Source organism: Salmo trutta, chromosome 13, assembly GCF_901001165.1.
Source record: "Salmo trutta chromosome 13, fSalTru1.1, whole genome shotgun sequence".
Lineage (NCBI taxonomy): Eukaryota > Metazoa > Chordata > Actinopteri > Salmoniformes > Salmonidae > Salmo > Salmo trutta.
Genome location: NC_042969.1, coordinates 49080402 through 49099969, shown reverse-complemented (window position 1 = coordinate 49099969; position 19568 = coordinate 49080402). Strand labels below are relative to the sequence as shown.

Sequence of the window (19568 nt, the reverse complement as noted above, 5' to 3'; positions counted from 1 at the left end):
TCCAGGAAGTAATGTTTCACAACGAACCGGCATGCCGTACGGTGACTTTCACGGGTTGACTGACATCCAGTGGGGGTTGTGTAAACGGAGCTAAACCCGTCCTGTCTACCACCAAAATGCGACTTCTAAAAGCAGGACTAACCTTAGGTCAGACACATTTAAGAAAACCGGGAACACTAACATTAAAAAAGGTAAGAAAATACCCCAAGATGTTGAGAATAGGACAGGTGAGAAGGGATGGAAATTGACACGCTAGGTTAGCTATCTAACCACTGGCTGTCCTGTCGTGCGTTGTATAACGCTAGCTAATAATATAGAAACTTATCTGAAAGATGTCTCTTTTTCTTTCTTCATTTTATAGGTGTTGATGAACAGTTGTCGGTCGTGCTCCTCTGGTATCGTCCCCAATGAAAGAATCCGCAACATCGGAATCTCGGCGCACATCGACTCGGGGAAGACCACACTCACGGAGCGCGTCCTCTTCTACACGGGCAGGATAGCAGAGATCCATGAGGTGAGTTAATCATGATCAGAATCTGTCTCTGATTTATTGCAGTAGCTAGTTGAAGTGTGTGTGTGTGTGTGTGTGTGTGTGTGTGTGTGTGTGTGTTTGCGCCCTCCTGCCTGCCTGCGTGTTTTAGAGGGAGACACAGACAGACTAATACTATTATGTGTGTTAATTTGTACATACTGTATACACACTGTGGTTCCCTCTAACTTTATAGGTAAAGGGAAAGGATGGAGTCGGGGCCACCATGGACTCAATGGAGCTGGAGAGGCAGAGAGGCATCACCATCCAGTCAGCTGCCACATACACCGTCTATAAGGATTACAACATCAACATTATCGACACCCCAGGTATGGCGGTACCTGGCAGAAAGATTTGCGTTAGTGGCAACACAGATCTTATGACCAGGTTCTTTTTTTTTGACCGATATACCATAGGTCACCAGATCGATGCTAGTGTAGCCAACAGCTGTTGAACTTGGGATTTATTTTAGCTTTTAACTTTAACCCCAGTTTCCTCCTCTCTGTCCTGTCTAGGCCATGTGGACTTCACCATCGAGGTGGAGCGAGCCCTGCGTGTTTTGGACGGGGCGATCCTGGTCCTATGCGCAGTTGGAGGGGTCCAGTGCCAGACCCTGACCGTGAACAGACAGATGAAACGCTACAACGTTCCCTTCCTCACCTTCATCAACAAGCTGGACCGCATGGGAGCCAACCCCAACCGCGCCCTGCAGGCCATGAGGTCAGCAGATATACAGATACTGTGGAGTAGACGGATAGACTAATCTGGTTTTCCATAAGCTCTGTGTTCTGACTCCGACTGTGTTCCCTCTTTCAGGACCAAGCTGAACCACAACGCAGCCTTTGTGAACATCCCCATCGGTCTGGAGGGGAACATGAAGGGCATCATAGATCTCATAGAGGAGCGCAGCATGTACTTCGAGGGCCCATTCGGGTAAGAGAATGGAGAATGTGTGATAACGGCAGGCATTTAGAGATTACTTACATCTCAGACCTGAAACATTTCCATAGCTGGAAACCCTCTAACTGGAAGAACAAAAAATATATCTGGAAAAAAAGACGAGTCCTCCTGTCCTCTGTGGTTCCTGCAGACAGAATATCCGGTTGGATGAGATCCCGGCGGAGTTCCGCGTGGAGGCTGCAGACAGGAGACAGGAGCTGGTGGAGTGTGTGGCTGACGCTGACGAGACCCTGGGAGAGATGTTCCTGGAGGAGAGGATCCCCACCGTGCCAGAACTCAAGGTTTGTGTGTCTCTGTTCATTATGTCTTGGGACATCGCAACAAATGATGTCATTTGATCTTCCGCATCAGTCATATTTTCTGCTATGACCTGTGAACTCTGCCCCCTGGGCCCTGACCTCTCCCGTCTCTCCTACCACAGACAGCCATACGCAGGGCCACAGTGCAGCGGCTCTTCAGCCCTGTGCTGGTGGGAACTGCCCTGAAGAACAAGGGGGTCCAGCCTCTATTGAACGCAGTGCTGGATTATCTGCCCAACCCCACAGAGGTCAACAACTACGCCCTCTTCAACGATGAGTGAGTAATGACCTGTGTGCCTAGACAGTGACACCATTCAATATGACACAGCCGTCTTTGAATGAATTGATATGCCAAAATCAGGTCAGAGTATGGGCTCAGGGACAAACTTGAACAATGCATGCGTAACTTGACGTTTTGTGCCATTGATCTATTAATGTCAATTGAAGATCTCACCACTGTCCTTGTGTTGTTTCCTCTGTGTCAGTGAGTCCAGTGACAGTACTAAGGTCCTGATGGATCCCACCAGAGACGCCTCGCAGCCCTTCGTTGGCCTGGCCTTCAAACTGGAGGTGAACACATCACAGAGCACAAACACTGTGTGGCAAACCATGTTCAACAAGTAATCTGGCACATTTACTGTATACACTTTATTTGTATGATAAACTGTATAGGGATTGTGGACTTTCTCTCCTTTCTTCCCCTTACTCTGTTCTAGGCGGGTCGGTTTGGTCAGCTGACGTACGTGCGTGTGTACCAGGGCTGTCTGAAGAAGACAGAGTACATCATCAATACACGCACTGGCAAGAAGGTCCGTGTGCAGAGGCTAGTGCGTCTCCATGCCGACCAGATGGAGGTGAGAACCAGGAAGTGAATGTAAATCGAGTAGACCAACGGTTTCAGTGCTATGAAAAGCACAGCACTGTCATTGCTTAGAACGGTAATGTTCCGTATTTGTTTTTTCCTTTGTTTCTACCACACAGAACCAATGACCCAGATTCCCCTACCTGACTTATCCTAGTGTTAACATCTCATGATTACAAACAGCTTTATCTATACATGTTTATAACTGAAACCATCTTAATTTGGTGTCGTCAAACTGTTTGGTCAGGATGTGGAGGAGGTGTATGCAGGGGACATCTGTGCCCTTTTTGGGATCGATTGTGCCAGCGGAGACACCTTCACCTCCCGGACCAGCGCCAACCTCTCCATGGTACATCCCTATGGCCATTGTCCCGACTACATAAATAACCATTCAGCACTCGCTAACGTGTATTTAAAGATGCGATCTGTTGTGCACTGCCTGTGTGTGCATAATGTCATGACCTTGGGCATCATTCAACATGTGCTTCCCCCCACAGGAGTCCATCCACATTCCAGAGGCTGTCATCTCCATGTCTATGAAGCCGTCCAACAAGGTGGGCCCTCTCATATTCTATGTAGTGTGAGGAGTCTAAATGACCATATAAGGCTTGATACTATTTCAGTAGAGTATATGAGCATGTATTATCAGTAATTAGCATCTCTCTATAATAAACTCTCTTCCTGTGGATCAGAATGACACGGATAAGTTCTCTAAAGGCATCAACCGCTTCACCAGAGAAGACCCCACGTTCAGGGTCCACTTTGACACAGAAAGCAAGGAGACTATCATCTCTGGTATGGGAGAGCTGCACCTGGAGATCTACTCACAGGTACAAGTCTAGTGCTCGGCTCTCCGGAGATCTGAAGATCGTTCTGTCCGCAGTGTTTTTGTTTCATCCTGTTTTTACAGTGGCTTAAGTTGTCTTGAATGTATTAGACTTCCAGACATCTAGAATCTTTAATGGCATTTCACTGCAGTAAATCAAGCTGACCTTACTTTCTCGCTGTCTTTTTGTAGAGGATGGAGAGGGAGTACAACTGCCCCTGTGCGATGGGAAAACCAAAGGTAGCCTTCAGGGAGAGCGTGACCAGTGCGGTACCGTAAGTACCACTCCTAACAGACACACAAATGCCAACGATGTCCAAACGAACCACTTTCAGAAGCATTCAATCTTTTACAGTGACGGCTTTATTCAGGGCCGGTCCTGGACGTTCTGCCGCCAACACAAAAATCTGCCCCACCACCAATATGTTTGGTATTGGGCAAATTCTTTTCTCAGCTAAAAGTCGGAGGAACAGAACATAATGGCAGTCCAATTAATAGGCCTATGCTACAAATAAAAAAATGTAACACATCTGGTTAGTAGGCTATATAATCAATTCAATGTCAATAACATAGCCTAATATTTTCAATCTGATTACATTGATAAAATCACCAATGACCTGCACGTTCTGCCGCCCTAGGTGAGACACAAATGATTACATCTTAGACATCCTTATGAATCTAAGCATGGCACTTTCAAAAGTTACCCAGAGGCTCTACTGATGCAGGAAACTGTAAGCGTCAACTGCTTGCTACTCGTCCGTTGTATAACCCAACAATAGAAGTGCTTCCCTAAAAGCTGCCTGGGTTTAAACAAACATCTTCTCTTTTCAGAAAGAGAAAGGCTCAATTAATAGGAACAAAATAGCTAAGTCAATTCTTTTTTTTTATCTCCTCGAATATTATAGGCTACAGTTTAGCTTCAGATTGTCATAGAGAAGAATCAATATATCCCCATAGGTAGCCTAGTGGTTAGAGCGTTGGGCCAGTAACTGAAAGGTTGCTGGATCGAATCCCCGAGCTGACAAGGTAAAAAATCTGTCGTTCTGCCCCTGAACAAGGCAGTTAACTGTTCCCCGGTAGGCCGTCATTGTAAATAAGAATTTGTTCTTAACTGACTTACCTAGAGAAATAAAGGTTACATTTTAAAAAATAAAGTCAAAAAATTAAATATGCATCTTTCGCAGGCATTTTAAAGCTTGTTTCTACCATAAGGCATCACCGAGTTAAGCATTGTTATAGAACGCTTGATATAATCAGGATAGGTTTTATGTATTTATTTCAAAATAAAAGGCAAACAATAGAGTTTCTTTAACAAACGGTATGTGATACCCTCAGTCAATTGGAGCCTTGGTTTTAGTCAAACACACCAAGCCCTTCCCAGACACTGAGGTATTTAATCAGTGCATGCGACAATATTGGAGTATTTGACCAACATCTATGGATATGTTCATTGTGTCTGTCAAACAGTTAGGCTTAACACTTATTTTTTGGAAGATGAAGAAATAAGCTCAAATGATCTATGTTTATGCCCATAAAACAATTTGGTGGCCGCGTGCACATATAGGAGGTCCCTTACCAGGCAGAAGGGAATTTTACTTTAACCCCTGCATCGGAGAGTTACATTGTTGCTGTTACTATGCAACCTAGTGCCTATAGTAGGAAAACACGTTTCTTATTAATAATATCCCTCCTGTTATCACACAATGTACGATCCCATTATTGTTACAATTAAAATTAACACTTATGTAACATATATTTTAATATTCCTGTAGACCTGTAAAACAGAGTAAGATCATTTGAGCTTTGGAAACAAGTGCTTTCATAAATGCATGGCGGGCCTCGTTTCGCTGGAGCAGTGTAAAATAAATGTCAATAACCCAGCCTTAACGAATTTAGTTTATTTACATATCGAATTTGATTGTCCAACATCAGCATTTATGGATTTTGTCTCCACCTAGAGTGACCTCTTTCCTTTGCTGTGGTGCTGCATTGCAGTCAGCGACGTTCTCTCGCGGTAGCTGTCCATGGTCCTGAAATCAAATCATCTGAGTTTGCTTGAACACCAGCCTGATCTCCAGCTCCTTCCACCTCTGGACTATCTAGTGGGTAATGCGACTTCTCATGCGAGCTGAGGAGGTGGCACTGATTCTTCCAGTCTCTGGTTCCATCCCTGACCTGCGCAGATTTGCATCGTTTGCTTAGAATAGACAAGCCTTGGTCTCTCCCCGTATGCCATCCTCCTATTGTAGTGGGCCACCGATAACTTTCATTGCCCCTCATCTCTTGGGAAATTCCCCTCCTTATCCTGATGTGGCTCAGCCTGCACTAACATATACCGTAAAGATCCATTCATATATTTTGGCCACTCACCGGGATCTTTTATGTTTTTTGCCTAGGAGTCGGATTTAGCAGCAGCACCACAAATGTCATCGGGACAGGGAGCGACGAATCTCGGTCCAAGATAGTAGGGTCTTCGCCGGCATTGTTTGGAGGTGCGACCACCTGTTCTTGTCCAGCCAGACAGCTGTCATCATCGGTGGAAGTGCATGGCTCGGACTCCTCCGGTTTGCCCTCTTCGCTGCTAGAATCGGCGAACGGGGGCTTGTCGTTCTCGGCGAATGAATGGCCTGTCCTCGTAGGCTTGTCATTCTCCACACTGATACATTTCAACAGCGAATTTCTTTGGTTTAGAGTGTGCCACATTTCTCTTTTTATAATTTTTTTTATATATATTTTTTACATTTGCTTCCTGAGTTTTTGTGTCTTAGACGTGGTAGCAAATTGTTTCAAATCTCTATAGATTACTTTTAGCTAAAATTATATCCACTGGTAGTAGCTAGCTAACGTTAACAGGCTAGTTTAGGCTACTGCCTTAATCAATAATCGTCTTCGTCACGCACAAACTTTAAAAAAAATAGTCATTTATTTGGCAGATACATTTTTATTAATGTTTCACAATTGGATAATTCCTTATAAACACACACATCACCATAGCTACCAAGGATAGTGGGAGTGAACTTCGGGAGAAGCGGGAATGGGGTGAGGGCGAGAACTGCAGCAACGCTATGAACTGATGGCTGGGGTGCCGCGGGCGGTGAAGTAGCCAATCAGGGGCACCGGAGGGCGGCAGCCAATTGTCAAAATGCTGCCTCATATTCAACGACGGCCTAATCTTTCCTAATGGGAGGCTTTATTGGACCCCTTCACTTCATCAATAGAGTATATTAAAAGCTTTTACAAACATGTTATATCTTACCAAGAGTCTTACAAGCTGACACCGTAAAAGCAGTGCATTCGCATAGCTGCAGTAAGGCCATTGACGTGTGCCCTATCCTTTCCTCTGACGCAGTAGTGGTGAAGGTAAACATTATTACTAAAGCCAAGACAAGTGTGATGTGTAAAGCTCAGCTTTTCAAAGCAGGTAGAAAGTGGCTTTTACCCTTCATTCAAGTCCTAAGAAAGATGTGCTATACTTTTCTTTGCAGCACTTGAGTAAGACAGGAGTATTTTGCCGTGTATCTCAGTTGGTGGTGTTTGGAGGAGCCTCACAGTCATGGGACTTTGGCTGCAGCTCAGTCTGCAGGACTTGAACTCCCTGTTCTGGGGACCAGGTGACTAACAGCTTCCAGTGGATGATCTCCTGCACACACGCAAGAATGTTCCTATATAATAATAAACATGACGTCCGACGTTATGTTAAGACGGATGGCAGAATGTTTTAGTTACCTGGGAAATCATTTCATGCAGCAGGACATGGTAGTTGAACCTCAGCTGGTCCTTCTCAGTCTCCTGTTAAGGGACAGACAGAACCAAGTGTGAGAAGGATGGACGGGGAGTTAGGGGTCAATTTGGAATTGGGCAGATGTCTCCATGGTTACCCTGAGGTAGTAGTCGAGTTACTGTCCAGCTACATTGCAGACGCATACCAGATCATACCACACCTGGATAGGTATTTAACATCAGCTAACCACATGATATAGCAATCTGATGCTCGACTACACAGTCGATGGCGTGGTACGTAACCATTGGTTGATGCAATGCAACGCCTGCATATCTAGTCGGGCGGGAACTCGACCTCTCTCTTGGCTGCTCACCAGCTGTGTGAAGTTGGCGACCTGGGCCATGTTGTAAAGCGTGCTCTCATTGGACTCCCTCAGCATGATGAAACTGGAGGCCACACCCCCAAGGTGCCAGAAGGGCTTCATGCTGGGCTCCATGTGACCGTAGCTGTCTGTCAAAGAGACCACAAACACATAACGGTCAGACCACAAATGGACCACAGTCTGAACAAAAATGGTCATTTTCAGTGGTTGTCATGTTTGGGCATTATGCCAAGGCTGACTGAGTTGTGTGTGTATTTGTGGCTTAATACCTACCTGGTATATCATTTCCTGACACCATGTTATTGCTGGCTCTGTGTTGCTGGTAGAAGGCCTCTTCCTGAGCCGTGGTGTTGCTTTGAAGCAATCCCTCATACGAGGCCTGGACCTGGGGAGCACTCTGCCCTTCTCCCCTTGGAAAGAGGAGCTCTGCAGAGCACTGCCCCGAAACCTTTTATAGGGAGAGGAAAGGGTGAGGTGGGGAGGAGAAAATGGAGAATAAGAAAGGAGTGTTTGGGAAAGGAATGGTTTTGCAGTATTTTAGGAGAAGAGGGGAAGATACAGGAGTGGGGAAAATAGGTTGTCTATCTAACACAGGCGTATTTATCACCGTGGCAGTGTAGCCACAGTTACAGAACACACCATGTATTTATTCAGACTGCTGTTACCTGTGCAATAGTGAGTCACTCAGAGAATGTGTGTCGGATCTTACGTTACTGATCGTTTCCTGCATGGTAAGCTCCAGTTGATACTTCCTCATCTCTGCCACATCCTGACAGCCAGGGAGCGAGAGAGCGAGAGAGCAGAAGTGAACCACTTAATTAAAACAGTAGTCAAAATAAGCACTATAATCAATAGGAAACCTTAAAGCACATAAATATGATATAACCAAGTTAATGTGCCGGCTGTTGATAACTGACTTCTTATCCGCACTGACCTCCCATATCCATCCCTTTCTTCAAGGAGATCCTTCCTTGCTTTGTAATATTAACTGCCCCCCCCCACCACACACACACACACCCCAAAGTATTTTGATCCTCCATCTCCACTCCTACCTCTGCGCTGCCGCTGTGTACTTTGCTGAGAAATATCCACCTGTAGGGTGAGCCGTAGAGGGTGTTCAGGTAGTGTTGGACCACCGTGGCTGCCCGGCGGGCAGGGTAGTGACTTGGGTTCAGCACGCCAGTCGTCATCACTTCCACCATCACCTAATCCACACCAGAGAGAAGAGAGGGGAATGAGAGCGAACAGGAGGAATGAGAGAGAGCAAGGAGGGTTGGGAGTGTCTGCTCTGATGGGACTTTGACCTCCGTGGGTGCAGGAAGTCTTGTCCTGCCCTAGTTGTAGATAAGGAGACGACCGAGGGGGAGAATATAGATAAACATAGTGAGTAAGGGCAGAGTAGAAAGTGTCAGAGGAAGAGGGAGGAAACCGTTCTTGCCTGTGCCCGGAAAGTGCGAGACTCCCTGCCTGTTTAGAGGCTGTTGCTGGCAGACACTCAGACTGCTGGAAGAGCAGCCACACGCAGGGGTAGAAACTTCCTGCTTCCTCCCAAGCCAAGAATTCTGTTAGGAACACCCCTTTTTAAAGAGACAGGCCACACATGTCCCCCCTCTCTACTGTAACATAAAAGCATGGCATATGACCATACAGCTACTTTGTAAGTATTGATTGTTTGGGCAACTATAGCAGTTACTTACCTAGCAATGCTTTAATGAACATCCTCTGAATGAATTACTGATTTTGACTATGTGCTTGTCTCTGCAGGTTTGACTTCACCCATAAGAAGCAGTCTGGTGGTTCTGGGCAGTACGGTAAAGTGATAGGAGTTCTGGAACCTCTGGACCAAGAGAACTACACAAAAGTGGAGTTTGAAGACCAGACTGTCGGAACCAACATCCCCAAACAGTTTGTGCCGGCTGTTGAGAAGGTATGCATGTCTGGCTGTATTCTGAAAATCACCTAGGCCTTTGAGTAAGTGTAATTCCGATTAAAAAAAAAAAAACATATATATATTTATATATTTGAATCCTGTTGCTTTATTCAGGAAGAAATTATAGTAGAACTCTTATCTCATACCCCAAGGGTGGGCAAACTTTTTGGCTCGAGGGCCACATCGGGATTTTGAAATTGAGGGCTGCACATATTAGATTAGTTTGTCAAAATTAATGTGGCCTACAAAAATTGCACATAGAGGGCCTCCCGGGTGGCGCAGTGGTCTAAGGCTCAGCTGGGTTCGTGCCCAGGCTCTGTCGCAGCCGGCCGCGACCGGGAGGCTCATGGGGCGGCGCACAATTGGCCCAGCGTTGTCCGGGTTAGGGGATGGTTTGGCCGGCAGGGATATCCTTGTCTCATCACACACTAGCGACTCCTGTGTCGGGCCGGGCGCAGTGCACGCTGACCAGGTTGCCAGGTGTACGGTGTTTCCTCCGACACATTGGTGCGGCTGGCTTCCGGGTTGGATGTGCATTGTGTCAAGGAGCAGTGCGGCTTGGTTGGGTTGTGTTTCGGAGGACGCACGGCTCTCAACCTTCGCCTCTCCCGAGTCCGTATGGAAGTTGCAGCGATGAGACAAGACTGTAACTACTACCAATTGGATACCACGAAATTGGGGAGAAAAAGGGGTAAAAAAAATAAATAATAAATTGCACACAGTTGAAAATATATAGGTCCATTATCATTTCTAAACTAAAAAAAATGTTTTACTCAAACCTCCCGTGGGCCGGATTGAACGCCTGCAGGCCATAGTTTGCCCACCGCTGTCAGTCATTCTCCATCTCATCACTCTGTCCTGCAGGGATTCAGAGAGGCCTGTGAGAAAGGCCCTCTGACTGGTCACAAGATCTCAGGTGTCAAGTTCCTATTGGAAGACGGAGCGCATCACATGGTGGACTCGAATGAGATCTCCTTCATCCGTGCAGGGGAGGGTGCTCTTAAACAAGGTGGGTGTCAACCAACCAGAATACACCCCTGTTGTTCTCTCTATACGTTTCCCATGCTGCTCAGCTTTTTGACAAACCTACTGAATGTCTCCTCTCGGTAGCCATGGAGAAGGCCAACGTTGCCGTGCTGGAGCCAATCATGTCAGTAGAAATTGTGGCGCCTGATGAGTTCCAAGGGACAGTCATCGCCGGGGTCAACCGTCGCCATGGCGTCATCAGTGGGCAGGATGGGGCGGAGGGCTACTTTACGTTGTATGCTGATGTGAGTGGAGCTATGTCCTACTCATACTTCCTATGCCTTTTTATTTCTGCAAAGACAGGATAGGTTAAACGTCTGTCCAGTCACTGTTTATTTGATGGTTAATCTCCATTTCCTCTCCCCAGATTCCACTGAATGACATGTTTGGTTACGCTACAGAGCTCCGGTCCTGTACAGAGGTAAGGCACTGCCTGGTCAAGACGTCAATTAGTCATAAAAATAAAGGATATGAAGCCATACATTTTCAATGATATTGAGTTTGTATTTCCAATTTGTTTGTCAGTTAATTTCTTTGGACCAAAGTAATCAGTCTATGATCCTTTCTGGAGAACTGATGTGTGGGTATATGTGTGTTGTGTCCAGGGGAAAGGAGAGTACACCATGGAGTACAGCAGATACCAGCCATGTCTGCCTGGCACTCAGGAGGAGCTCATCAACAAATACCTGGAGTCAACAGGACAGCTGCCTGCCAAGAAGGGGAAGTGGAAGAACTGAGCGTGGACCACACACACACAATCACTGAATTGTAAACGCATTGCAGTACTGCAATGGAATGCTTGAGAAACACAAACCGCGCCCAACCAACTGTAAACATACTGGGCCCTGCCTTACCAAGGTGGGTGTATTATATCGTATGTGCATTTAAAATGCTACAAATGGTCAGACAGATGACCAAGTGAATTCCCTTGTACCACCCTCGTTTTCCGCCATACTCTCGTCCTGAAGTATCCATTTTATTACCGAGTTTATTTCCATTCGGCCTCTGCTCTCCAGCAAACAGCCTTGGCCCACAGCCTAGCGGTTATTATGAAGACTTGAGGCGAGCTCAAAGTTTGGACTTCAACTTGGGCATGTATATTAACTGGTTTTGTACTATGTACAGCATGTTGTTGTTATAATGATGATCATGATTAAATAAGATTGATCTTATACCGTTTTTGTAGTCCCGTACACCTTCAAACATTCAACCTCCAGCTGCGTACCCCCTCTAGCACCAGGGTCAGCGCTCACTCAAATTTAGTTTTTTGCCATCATTGTAAGCTTGCCACACATAAGAATGTGTGTGAGTTTGTCACAACCCGGCACGTGGGAAGTGAGAAAGAGCTCTAATAGGATCAGGGCACAAATAATAATAATCAATCATTTTGCTATCTTAAATAAAACTTTATTTGTTCATTGAAAATTGTGAATAACTCACAGGTTAATGAGAAGGGTGTGCTTGAAAGGATGCACATAACTCTGCAATATTGGGTTGTATTGGAGAGAGTCAGTCTTAAATCATTTTCCACACACAGTCTGTGCCTGTATTTAGTTCTCATGCTAGTGAGAGCTGAGAATCCACTCTCGCATAGGTACGTGGTTGCAAAGGGCATCAGTCTCTTAACAGTCTCTTACTCTGAGCGCAGCCCAATCCAGAAATCTGGCAGTGGCTTCTGATTTAAATTACATTTTCCCAGAACTGCTTGTTGCAATTTTGATGAGGCTCTCTTGTTCAGATATCGGTAAGTGGACTGGAGGCAGGGCATGGAAAAACATAACGAATCCAGTTGTTTGTGTCATCCGTTTCGGGGAAAGTACCTCTGTAATTGCACACCCAACTCACTCAGGTGCTTCGCTATATCACATTTAACATTGTCCGTAAGCTTGAGTTCATTTGCACACAAAAAAATCATACAATGATGGAAAGACCTGTGTGTTGTCCTTGTTAATGCAGACAGAGAAGAGCTCCAATTTTTTTTTAATCATAGCCTCAATTTTGTCCCCCACATTGAATATAGTTGTGGAGAGTCCCTGAAATCCTAGATTCAGATCATTAAGGCGAGAAAAAACATCGCCCAGATGGGCCAGTCATGTGAGAAACTCGACATCATGCAAGCGGTCAGACAAGTGAAAATTAGGGTCAGTAAAGAACTATAAGCTATATCTCTCAATTAAAAAAAACATGCCCATATTATTGCATAGTGCAGAAAATACACGAGTTCAGGGGCCTTGCTTTAAAAGTTAACCATTTTCACTGTAGTGTCCAGAATGTTTTTCAAGCTGTCAGGCATTCCTTTGGCAGCAAGAGCCTCTCGGTGGATGCTGCAGTGTACCCAAGTGGCGTCGGGACGCACGTTACCACTCCACTATGTCTCCCTGTTGTGGCTTTTGCACCATCAGTAGATACCAACACATCTTGACCACCAAAGTCTATTTGATGTCACAAAGCTGTCCAGTACTTTAAAAATATCCTCTCCTGGTTTCCAGAAGAGGATGTCTTCCTTAATTGACCCCCCATAAACGTAACGGACATATACCAGGAGCTGTGCTAGGCCCGCCACGTCTGTTGACTCATCTAGCTGTAACGCATAGAGTTCACTGGCTTTTATGCGAAGCAGTAATTGTTTCAAAACATTTCCTGCCATGTCACTGATTCATCATGAAACAGTGTTGTTTGAGGAAGGCATTGTCTTTATAGTTTTTTTGGCCTTTTCCCCCAGCATTGTCCCAGCCATATCCGCGGCAGCAGGAAGAATGAAGTCCTCCACAATAGTATGGGGCTTGCCTGTCCGAGCCACTCGGTAGCTCACCATATAAAAACGCTTCTAGCCTCTTCTTATTGTTTTTTTTGTTGCTTTTATACATGTCTTACTACTCAAAAGTCATCTTAATTCTCGCTCAAAAAACTCCTGTGGCTAATTTTTCAAATTGGCATGTTTTGTTTCTAAATGTCTGCGCAAGAGTGAAGGTTTCATTAAGTTGTGAGATAGTACTTTTGCACTTATAACACACTGTGGCTGAGGAAAGGCACAACTCCCAATATAAGTGAACCCCCAAATCAATGTAGTTCTCATCATATTTGCGCCTCTCTGATGGTCCAACGTCCCTGTCTGTTGTTCGGTGCTTTCCCGGGTAAGGGGGGCAGTAGCTCTTTGGCTGCATCAGATTCACAACTGTCAGTGTCCATGCTAGCTGGGCTAACAACAAATGTAGAATTACTGATGCTAGCATTGATGTGCTCGTGGAAGCAGAACAACTTGTGTAGTACTGCTGGTAGTAGCTGCTGTGTGAGTCTATGGACGCAGGCCTTTTTTGAACCATTTTATCAATTTTTTTATCAAACGGAATGAGCAGCAGCTACGTTTGGCTACATACGGACCGTTAGTGGAATTCCCGCGAGAGAGTAACGGTTAATGTGATTGGAGGTTAATTATTTGACTAGGCCACCTGTATTTAACATTGTTGTTATTTCGCTGAACACTAGATGGTTTAATTTGATTTTTGGCAGTGAAACGAGGCTACTCATGCGAAGGGGGAAAAACTCACCCAAATGTATAGCCCCGTTGGAAAATATAAATGGACTGTTTGAAAATGTGAAGATTATTGTTTTTTTTAAACAAAAATAAAAAATATTTATTTTATTTTTAATATGTGAATCACATTTTTATTTGGCAACACCCGGCGGCATTGCGTGTACCCCAGTTTGGGAATACCTGATCTATTACAACCGTTTCACCAGAGTGTCATTGCTCCTTCATTTACTTATCAGATGGTTATGTGGTTGACGTTAGAATTTTGTTGCCTGAATTTGATATAATCTGGATGACAGGAAAGCACAACTTGGTTGTGAGATACTATCTAATATGTATCACAACAAGAAGCTGGACAAGGTTAAGTCAAAGCAGTATTTTCATGCAAAACAAAGTGGAGACTTATTCTCCATGTTATGTAGGCCTATACTGAGTCTATGCTGATGTGCCTCCTCTGAGTAGTGGATTCTAGGGGTTTGTAGCTCACTCACCTCTGTAGTGGTCTGTGTGTCCTCGCTCAGAGGAACACTGTTTGGGTGTTGATCAGACCCCACTGGTGGTCCTGACCCAGTTCTGACGGTCACTGTCGGGTTCCCATGGACCACGGTTGGAACAACCAGAAGGATAAGCAGCGTCCAGTCCATACTCCACACTGTAAGATCTGAAAACTAATGCCAGAGAGGATTGAGGAGTCCTAAGGAATGCAAACTGATCCAGCTCAGGGTTATGCAAGAGGAAGGATATGGAGTGAGAGGAAACAGACTGTCCAGACTCAGCTGCCTGTTCTGTTTACTTGGTCTTTATCAAAACAAACTGCTCTTCTGCAATTCTGAGTGTCATATATGCCTGCCTACACATTTAACACCGAGTAGAGTTGTCCTCTGGAAAAGTTGTTTCTTTAAAGGTGCAGTTCAGTAAGAAATGTGATATTCCAGTTTAAAGATATTTCCACACTGAAGTTGTGAAAATAATGCTATTTTAAAGTAAGAGCTTTTTGAAGAGAACTCCTGGGGCCTCATATCAATATTGAATATAAACTATTCTAAAATACTACTTAAACGGAATTCAGAATGGTCATACCCATAGAAAATGTGTGAATTATCAAACAACTCTACAAGCGTCATAAGCACACCAGTAGGAGGTAACCATTGATAAATACCAATTGTTCTCAGCCTCAGTGCTAGTGCACGACCTTGGCTGTTTGCATTTAGAAACGCCCCTAATTAATATATGGTCAAAACCATCCATTTAAAGCCTGTGGGGAATATACAACGCCATACCATGAAACACAAAGGCGCAATCTATAAAAGCTAAAACATTTATTTTATTTCAGACTGAAATAGAATGGGCTAGCGTCAGAGATTGAGTACAACTAAAAGGTTTTATTTGGCTCGCTCAAATAAAAAAATCTACCATTAGGACAACTCAAGTTGCTTTAGCAACACTAGCGGTTCTGGGGGGGGCAGTGCCCCTGTGACAACAATTTTGGACCCTCTTGTGGCCCCCCTAAATGTGGAGTATGAAATCATTTTTACATAACACATTTTTGCTATTGTTCTTTTTTTTTACATCCTTTATTAGACAGTGGCAACGCGGAACACTAATTTAACCCACACATTTTCTAGAGGGACGGCTTTAGGCGGAACACAACAGTATCGTACCACATGCATCTGCAAGTTTGCCTGCAATGCAGTGAAGAAAACGATATGACAACAATAACGTCTAATGTAACTGGCCCCTCTAACAGTACAACTGGCCCCAGCTTGGCCCCCCCCAGTTGAAATGGTCTAGAACCGCCACTGTTTAGCAATGGCAAATATACTTGAGTAGGCAACACTCACCAATAAGCCATCCATCCTCAACCGCTCCCACCTGTAGGCGTATAGGCCAACAATGCAGTTGTGTGTTCCACCTAGCCACCTTATTCAGCAGTGTCTTTTGGGCATCACATGCACATAAAGAGTGGAAGCCTTTTCTGTTTACATATAAATCGTTTTAAGATGGTGGTTGTATGGGTTTGTGGGTGCCTTCTATTGCTCCGTTCGTATTTGGGAACCCATTGATGGCAAAGAAACTCCTCTTGACTTCGACCGGTATGTGATGGTGTATGGACATTGTATGCGTTGCTTTTCGTTTTGCTGATGATTGCATCCAAAACATTGGACCGAGGTAAAAATAGATTTAAGTTGGATATTCGCCTGTAGATTTCCTTACGTCCACCAACAGCAGTTATGGACTGACGGTCCAGTTATGGACCGTCAACACAAATCACATTTTTCAAATTTCAATAGCTCTTTAACCATTACTCCTAAAACTTTCAAAACTGGTTCTAGTTAACCCGATGGCATAGACACACATTGCACACACTTCTTTTGGTTGGTTTACATCTCACGCTATTTTAAATAATTTATTAAAATGTTTGAAATTCAATAGCGCCTTGGTCATGTGACCCACACACCTCAAACAAGGTTCATAATGTACACTCAGTGGGCCTACACATTGGACACCCTTTTGTTTGTTTATTTGCATCTCATCAGATTTTTCAAATTTCAATAGCTCCTTAGTCTTATGACCTTCAGCCCTCAAACTACTTTTCCGAATATCCACTGAGTAGCCTTATATGTAGCACAACCTTTTGTTTGTCCATTTTCATCTCACACGATTTTACATACATTTTCAATGTTTCTAATTTCAATAGCTCCTTAGTGAAGTGACCTACTGGACTCAAACAAGGTTCAGAATGTCCATTGACGACTCTTCTATATTGCACTTCCTTTGGTTTGTCCATTTTCATCTCACACATTTTTACATTCATTGTTCAAACTTTCTAATTTCAATAGCTCCTTGGTCATGCTATCTACTGGACTCAAACCAGGTTCAGAATGTACACTCAGTGGCCTACACATTGCAGACCCTTTAGTTTGTCCATTTTCATCTCACATGATTTTACATGCATTTTGTAAACTTTAACATTTTTTATTTATTTAACCAGGTAAGCAAGTTGAGAACAAGTTCTCATTTACAATTGCGACCTGGCCAAGATAAAGCAAAGCAGTTCGACACATACAACAACAGAGTTACACATGGAGTAAAACAAACATACAGTCAATAATACAGTAGAAAAATAAGTCTATATACAATGTGAGGAAATGAGGTGAGATAAGGGAGGTAAAGGCAAAAAAAGGCCATGGTGGCAAAGTAAATACAATATAGCAAGTAAAACACTGGAATGGTAGATTTGCAGTGGAAGAAAGTGCAAAGTAGAAATAGAAATAATGGGGTGCAAAGGAGCAAAATAAATAAATACAGTAGGGGAAGAGGTAGTTGTATGGGCTAAATTATAGATGGGCTATGTACAGGTGCAGTGATCTGTGAGCTGCTCTGACAGCTGGTGCTTAAAGCTAGTGATGGAGATAAGTGTTTCCAGTTTCAGAGATTTTTGTAGTTTGTTCTAGTCATTGGCAGCAGAGAACTGGAAGGAGAGACGGCCAAAGGAGGAATTGGCTTTGGGGGTGACCAGAGAGATATACCTGCTGGAGCGCATGCTACAGGTGGGTGCTGCTATGGTGACCAGTGAGTGGAGATAAGGGGGGACTTTACCTAGCAGGGTCTTGTAGATGACCTGGAGCCAGTGGGTTTGGCGACGCGTATGAAGCGAGGACCAGCCAACGAGAGCGTACAGGTCGCAGTGGTAAGTAGTACATGGGGCTTTGGTGACAAAACGGATGGCACTGTGATAGACTGCATCCAGTTTTTGAGTAGGGTATTGGAGGCTATTTTGTAAATGACATCGCCGAAGTCGAGGATCGGTAGGAGGTCAGTTTTACGAGGGTATGTTTGGCAGCATGAGTGAAGGATGCTTTGTTGCTAAATAGGAAGCCAATTCTAGATTTAACTTTGGATTGGAGATGTTTGATGTGAGTCTGGAAGGAGCGCTTACAGTCTAACCAGACACCTAGGTATTTGTAGTTGTCCACACATTCTAAGTCAGAACCGTCCAGGGTAGTGATGCTGGACGGGCAGGCAGGTGCAGGCAGTGATCGGTTGAAGAGCATGCATTTAGTTTTACTTGTATTTAAGAGCAGTTGGAGGCCACGGAAGGAGAGTTGTATGGCATTGAAGCTCGTCTGGAGGGTTGTTAACACCGTGTCCAAAGAAGGGTCAGAAATATACAGAATGGTGTCGTCTGCATAGAGGTGGATCAGAGACTCACCAGCAGCAAGAGCGACATCATTGATGTATACAGAGAAAAGAGTTGGCCCAAGAATTTAACCCTGTGGCACCCCCATAGACTACCAGAGGCCCGGACAACAGGCCATCCAATTTGACACATTGAACTCTATCAGAGAAGTAGTTGGTGAACCAGGCGAGGCAATCATTTGAGAAACCAAGGCTATTGAGTCTGCCGATGAGGATGTGGTGATTGACAGAGTCGAAAGTCTTGGCCAGGTCAATGAATACGACAGCACAGTATTGTTTCTTATCGATGGTGGTTACGATACGTTTAGGACCTTGAGCGTGGCTGAGGTGCACCCATGACCAGCTCTGAAACCAGATTGCATAGCAGAGAAGGTGCGGTGGGATTCGAAATGGTCGGCAATCTGTTTGTTGACTTGGCTTTCGAAGACCTTAGAAAGGCAGGGTAGGATAGATATAGGTCTGTAGCAGTTTGGGTCAAGAGTGTCCCCTCCTTTGAAGAGGGGGATGACAGCAGCTGCTTTCCAGTCTTTTGGAATCACAGACGACATGAGAGGTTGAACAGCCTAGTAATAGGGGTTGCAACAATTTTGGCAGATAACTTTAGAAAGAAATGGTCCAGATTGTCTAGCCCGGCTGATTTGTAGGGGTCCAGATTTTGCAGCTCTTTCAGAACATCAGCTGACTGGATTTGGGAGAAGGAGAAATGGGGAATGCTTGGGCTAAAGGCTGTGGGGGGTGCAGTGCTGTTGAATGCGGTATAGGTAGCCAGGTGGAAAGCATGGCCAGCCGTAGAAAAATGCTTATTGAAATTCTCAATTATAGTGGATTTATCAGAGGTGACAGTTTCCTATCCTCAGTGCAGTGGGCAGCTGGGAGGAGGTGTTCTTATTCTCGATGGACTTTACAGTGTCCCAGAACTTTTTTGAGTTTGTGTTGTAGGAAGCAAATTTCTGCTTGAAAAAGCTAGCCTTGGCTTTTCTAACTGCCTGTATATATTCTAACTTCCCTGAAAAGTTGCATATCACGGGGGCTGTTCGATGCTAATGCAGAACGCCACAGGATGTTTGGCAATAGCATGGCAATAGCTCCTTTGTCATGTGACCTACTGACCTCAAACAAGGTTCAGAATGTACACTCAGTAGACCTACACATTGCACACCCTTTACTTTGTCCATTTTTATCTCACACATTTTTAGATTAATTTTGTAAACTTTAGAATTTCAATAGCTCCTTGGTCATGAGATCTACTGACCTCAAACAAGGTTCAGAATATCCACTGACTAGCCTTATATATGGCACAC

The 19568-nt window shown here is 44.6% G+C and overlaps 2 protein-coding genes across 3 annotated transcripts; one reads left to right on the top strand and one right to left on the bottom strand.

Moving 5' to 3' along the window:
• Positions 1–11707, top strand: LOC115205903 (G elongation factor, mitochondrial 1). Its single transcript, XM_029772336.1, has 18 exons — positions 1–191; positions 362–514; positions 726–858; positions 1045–1249; positions 1346–1462; positions 1620–1770; positions 1911–2065; positions 2274–2358; positions 2505–2642; positions 2898–2999; positions 3148–3204; positions 3343–3480; positions 3669–3751; positions 9344–9506; positions 10374–10518; positions 10620–10780; positions 10903–10956; positions 11141–11707. The coding sequence occupies exons 1-18, from the start codon at positions 117–119 to the stop codon at positions 11270–11272; spliced, it is 2247 nt and encodes a 748-aa protein (XP_029628196.1). The 5' UTR covers positions 1–116; the 3' UTR covers positions 11273–11707.
• On the bottom strand, positions 6381–14807 carry LOC115205908 (latexin). 2 transcript variants are annotated; one of them, XM_029772344.1, is made up of 7 exons: positions 14559–14807; positions 8632–8784; positions 8289–8348; positions 7853–8027; positions 7571–7707; positions 7203–7265; positions 6381–7116 (listed from the first exon to the last, which is right to left on the bottom strand). In XM_029772344.1, exons 1-7 carry the CDS (start codon positions 14709–14711, stop codon positions 6997–6999), a joined length of 861 nt encoding a protein of 286 aa, XP_029628204.1. In that variant the 5' UTR covers positions 14712–14807; the 3' UTR covers positions 6381–6996. The 2 variants fall into 2 exon arrangements, with proteins under 2 accessions (XP_029628204.1, XP_029628205.1); XM_029772345.1 differs by lacking the exon at positions 14559–14807 and adding an exon at positions 9018–9134.
• Positions 14808–19568: the final 4761 nt, after the last annotated feature.

What these genes read in the sequence shown, in the direction of transcription:
- LOC115205908 (XM_029772344.1), bottom strand. Translation starts at nt 14,711, where the DNA reads ATGGACTGGACGCTGCTTATCCTTCTGGTTGTTCCAACCGTGGTCCAT. An exon ending in TACACAGCGGCAGCGCAGAG is followed by an intron (nt 8,349 to 8,631) that starts GTAGGAGTGGAG and finishes CCTGGCTGTCAG; the next exon opens with GATGTGGCAGAGATGAGGAA. An exon ending in TCGCCAACTTCACACAGCTG is followed by an intron (nt 7,266 to 7,570) that starts GTGAGCAGCCAA and finishes GTCCCTTAACAG; the next exon opens with GAGACTGAGAAGGACCAGCT.
- LOC115205903 (XM_029772336.1), top strand. Translation starts at nt 117, where the DNA reads ATGCGACTTCTAAAAGCAGGACTAACCTTAGGTCAGACACATTTAAGA. An exon ending in GCCTGGCCTTCAAACTGGAG is followed by an intron (nt 2,359 to 2,504) that starts GTGAACACATCA and finishes ACTCTGTTCTAG; the next exon opens with GCGGGTCGGTTTGGTCAGCT. An exon ending in ACCTGGAGATCTACTCACAG is followed by an intron (nt 3,481 to 3,668) that starts GTACAAGTCTAG and finishes GTCTTTTTGTAG; the next exon opens with AGGATGGAGAGGGAGTACAA.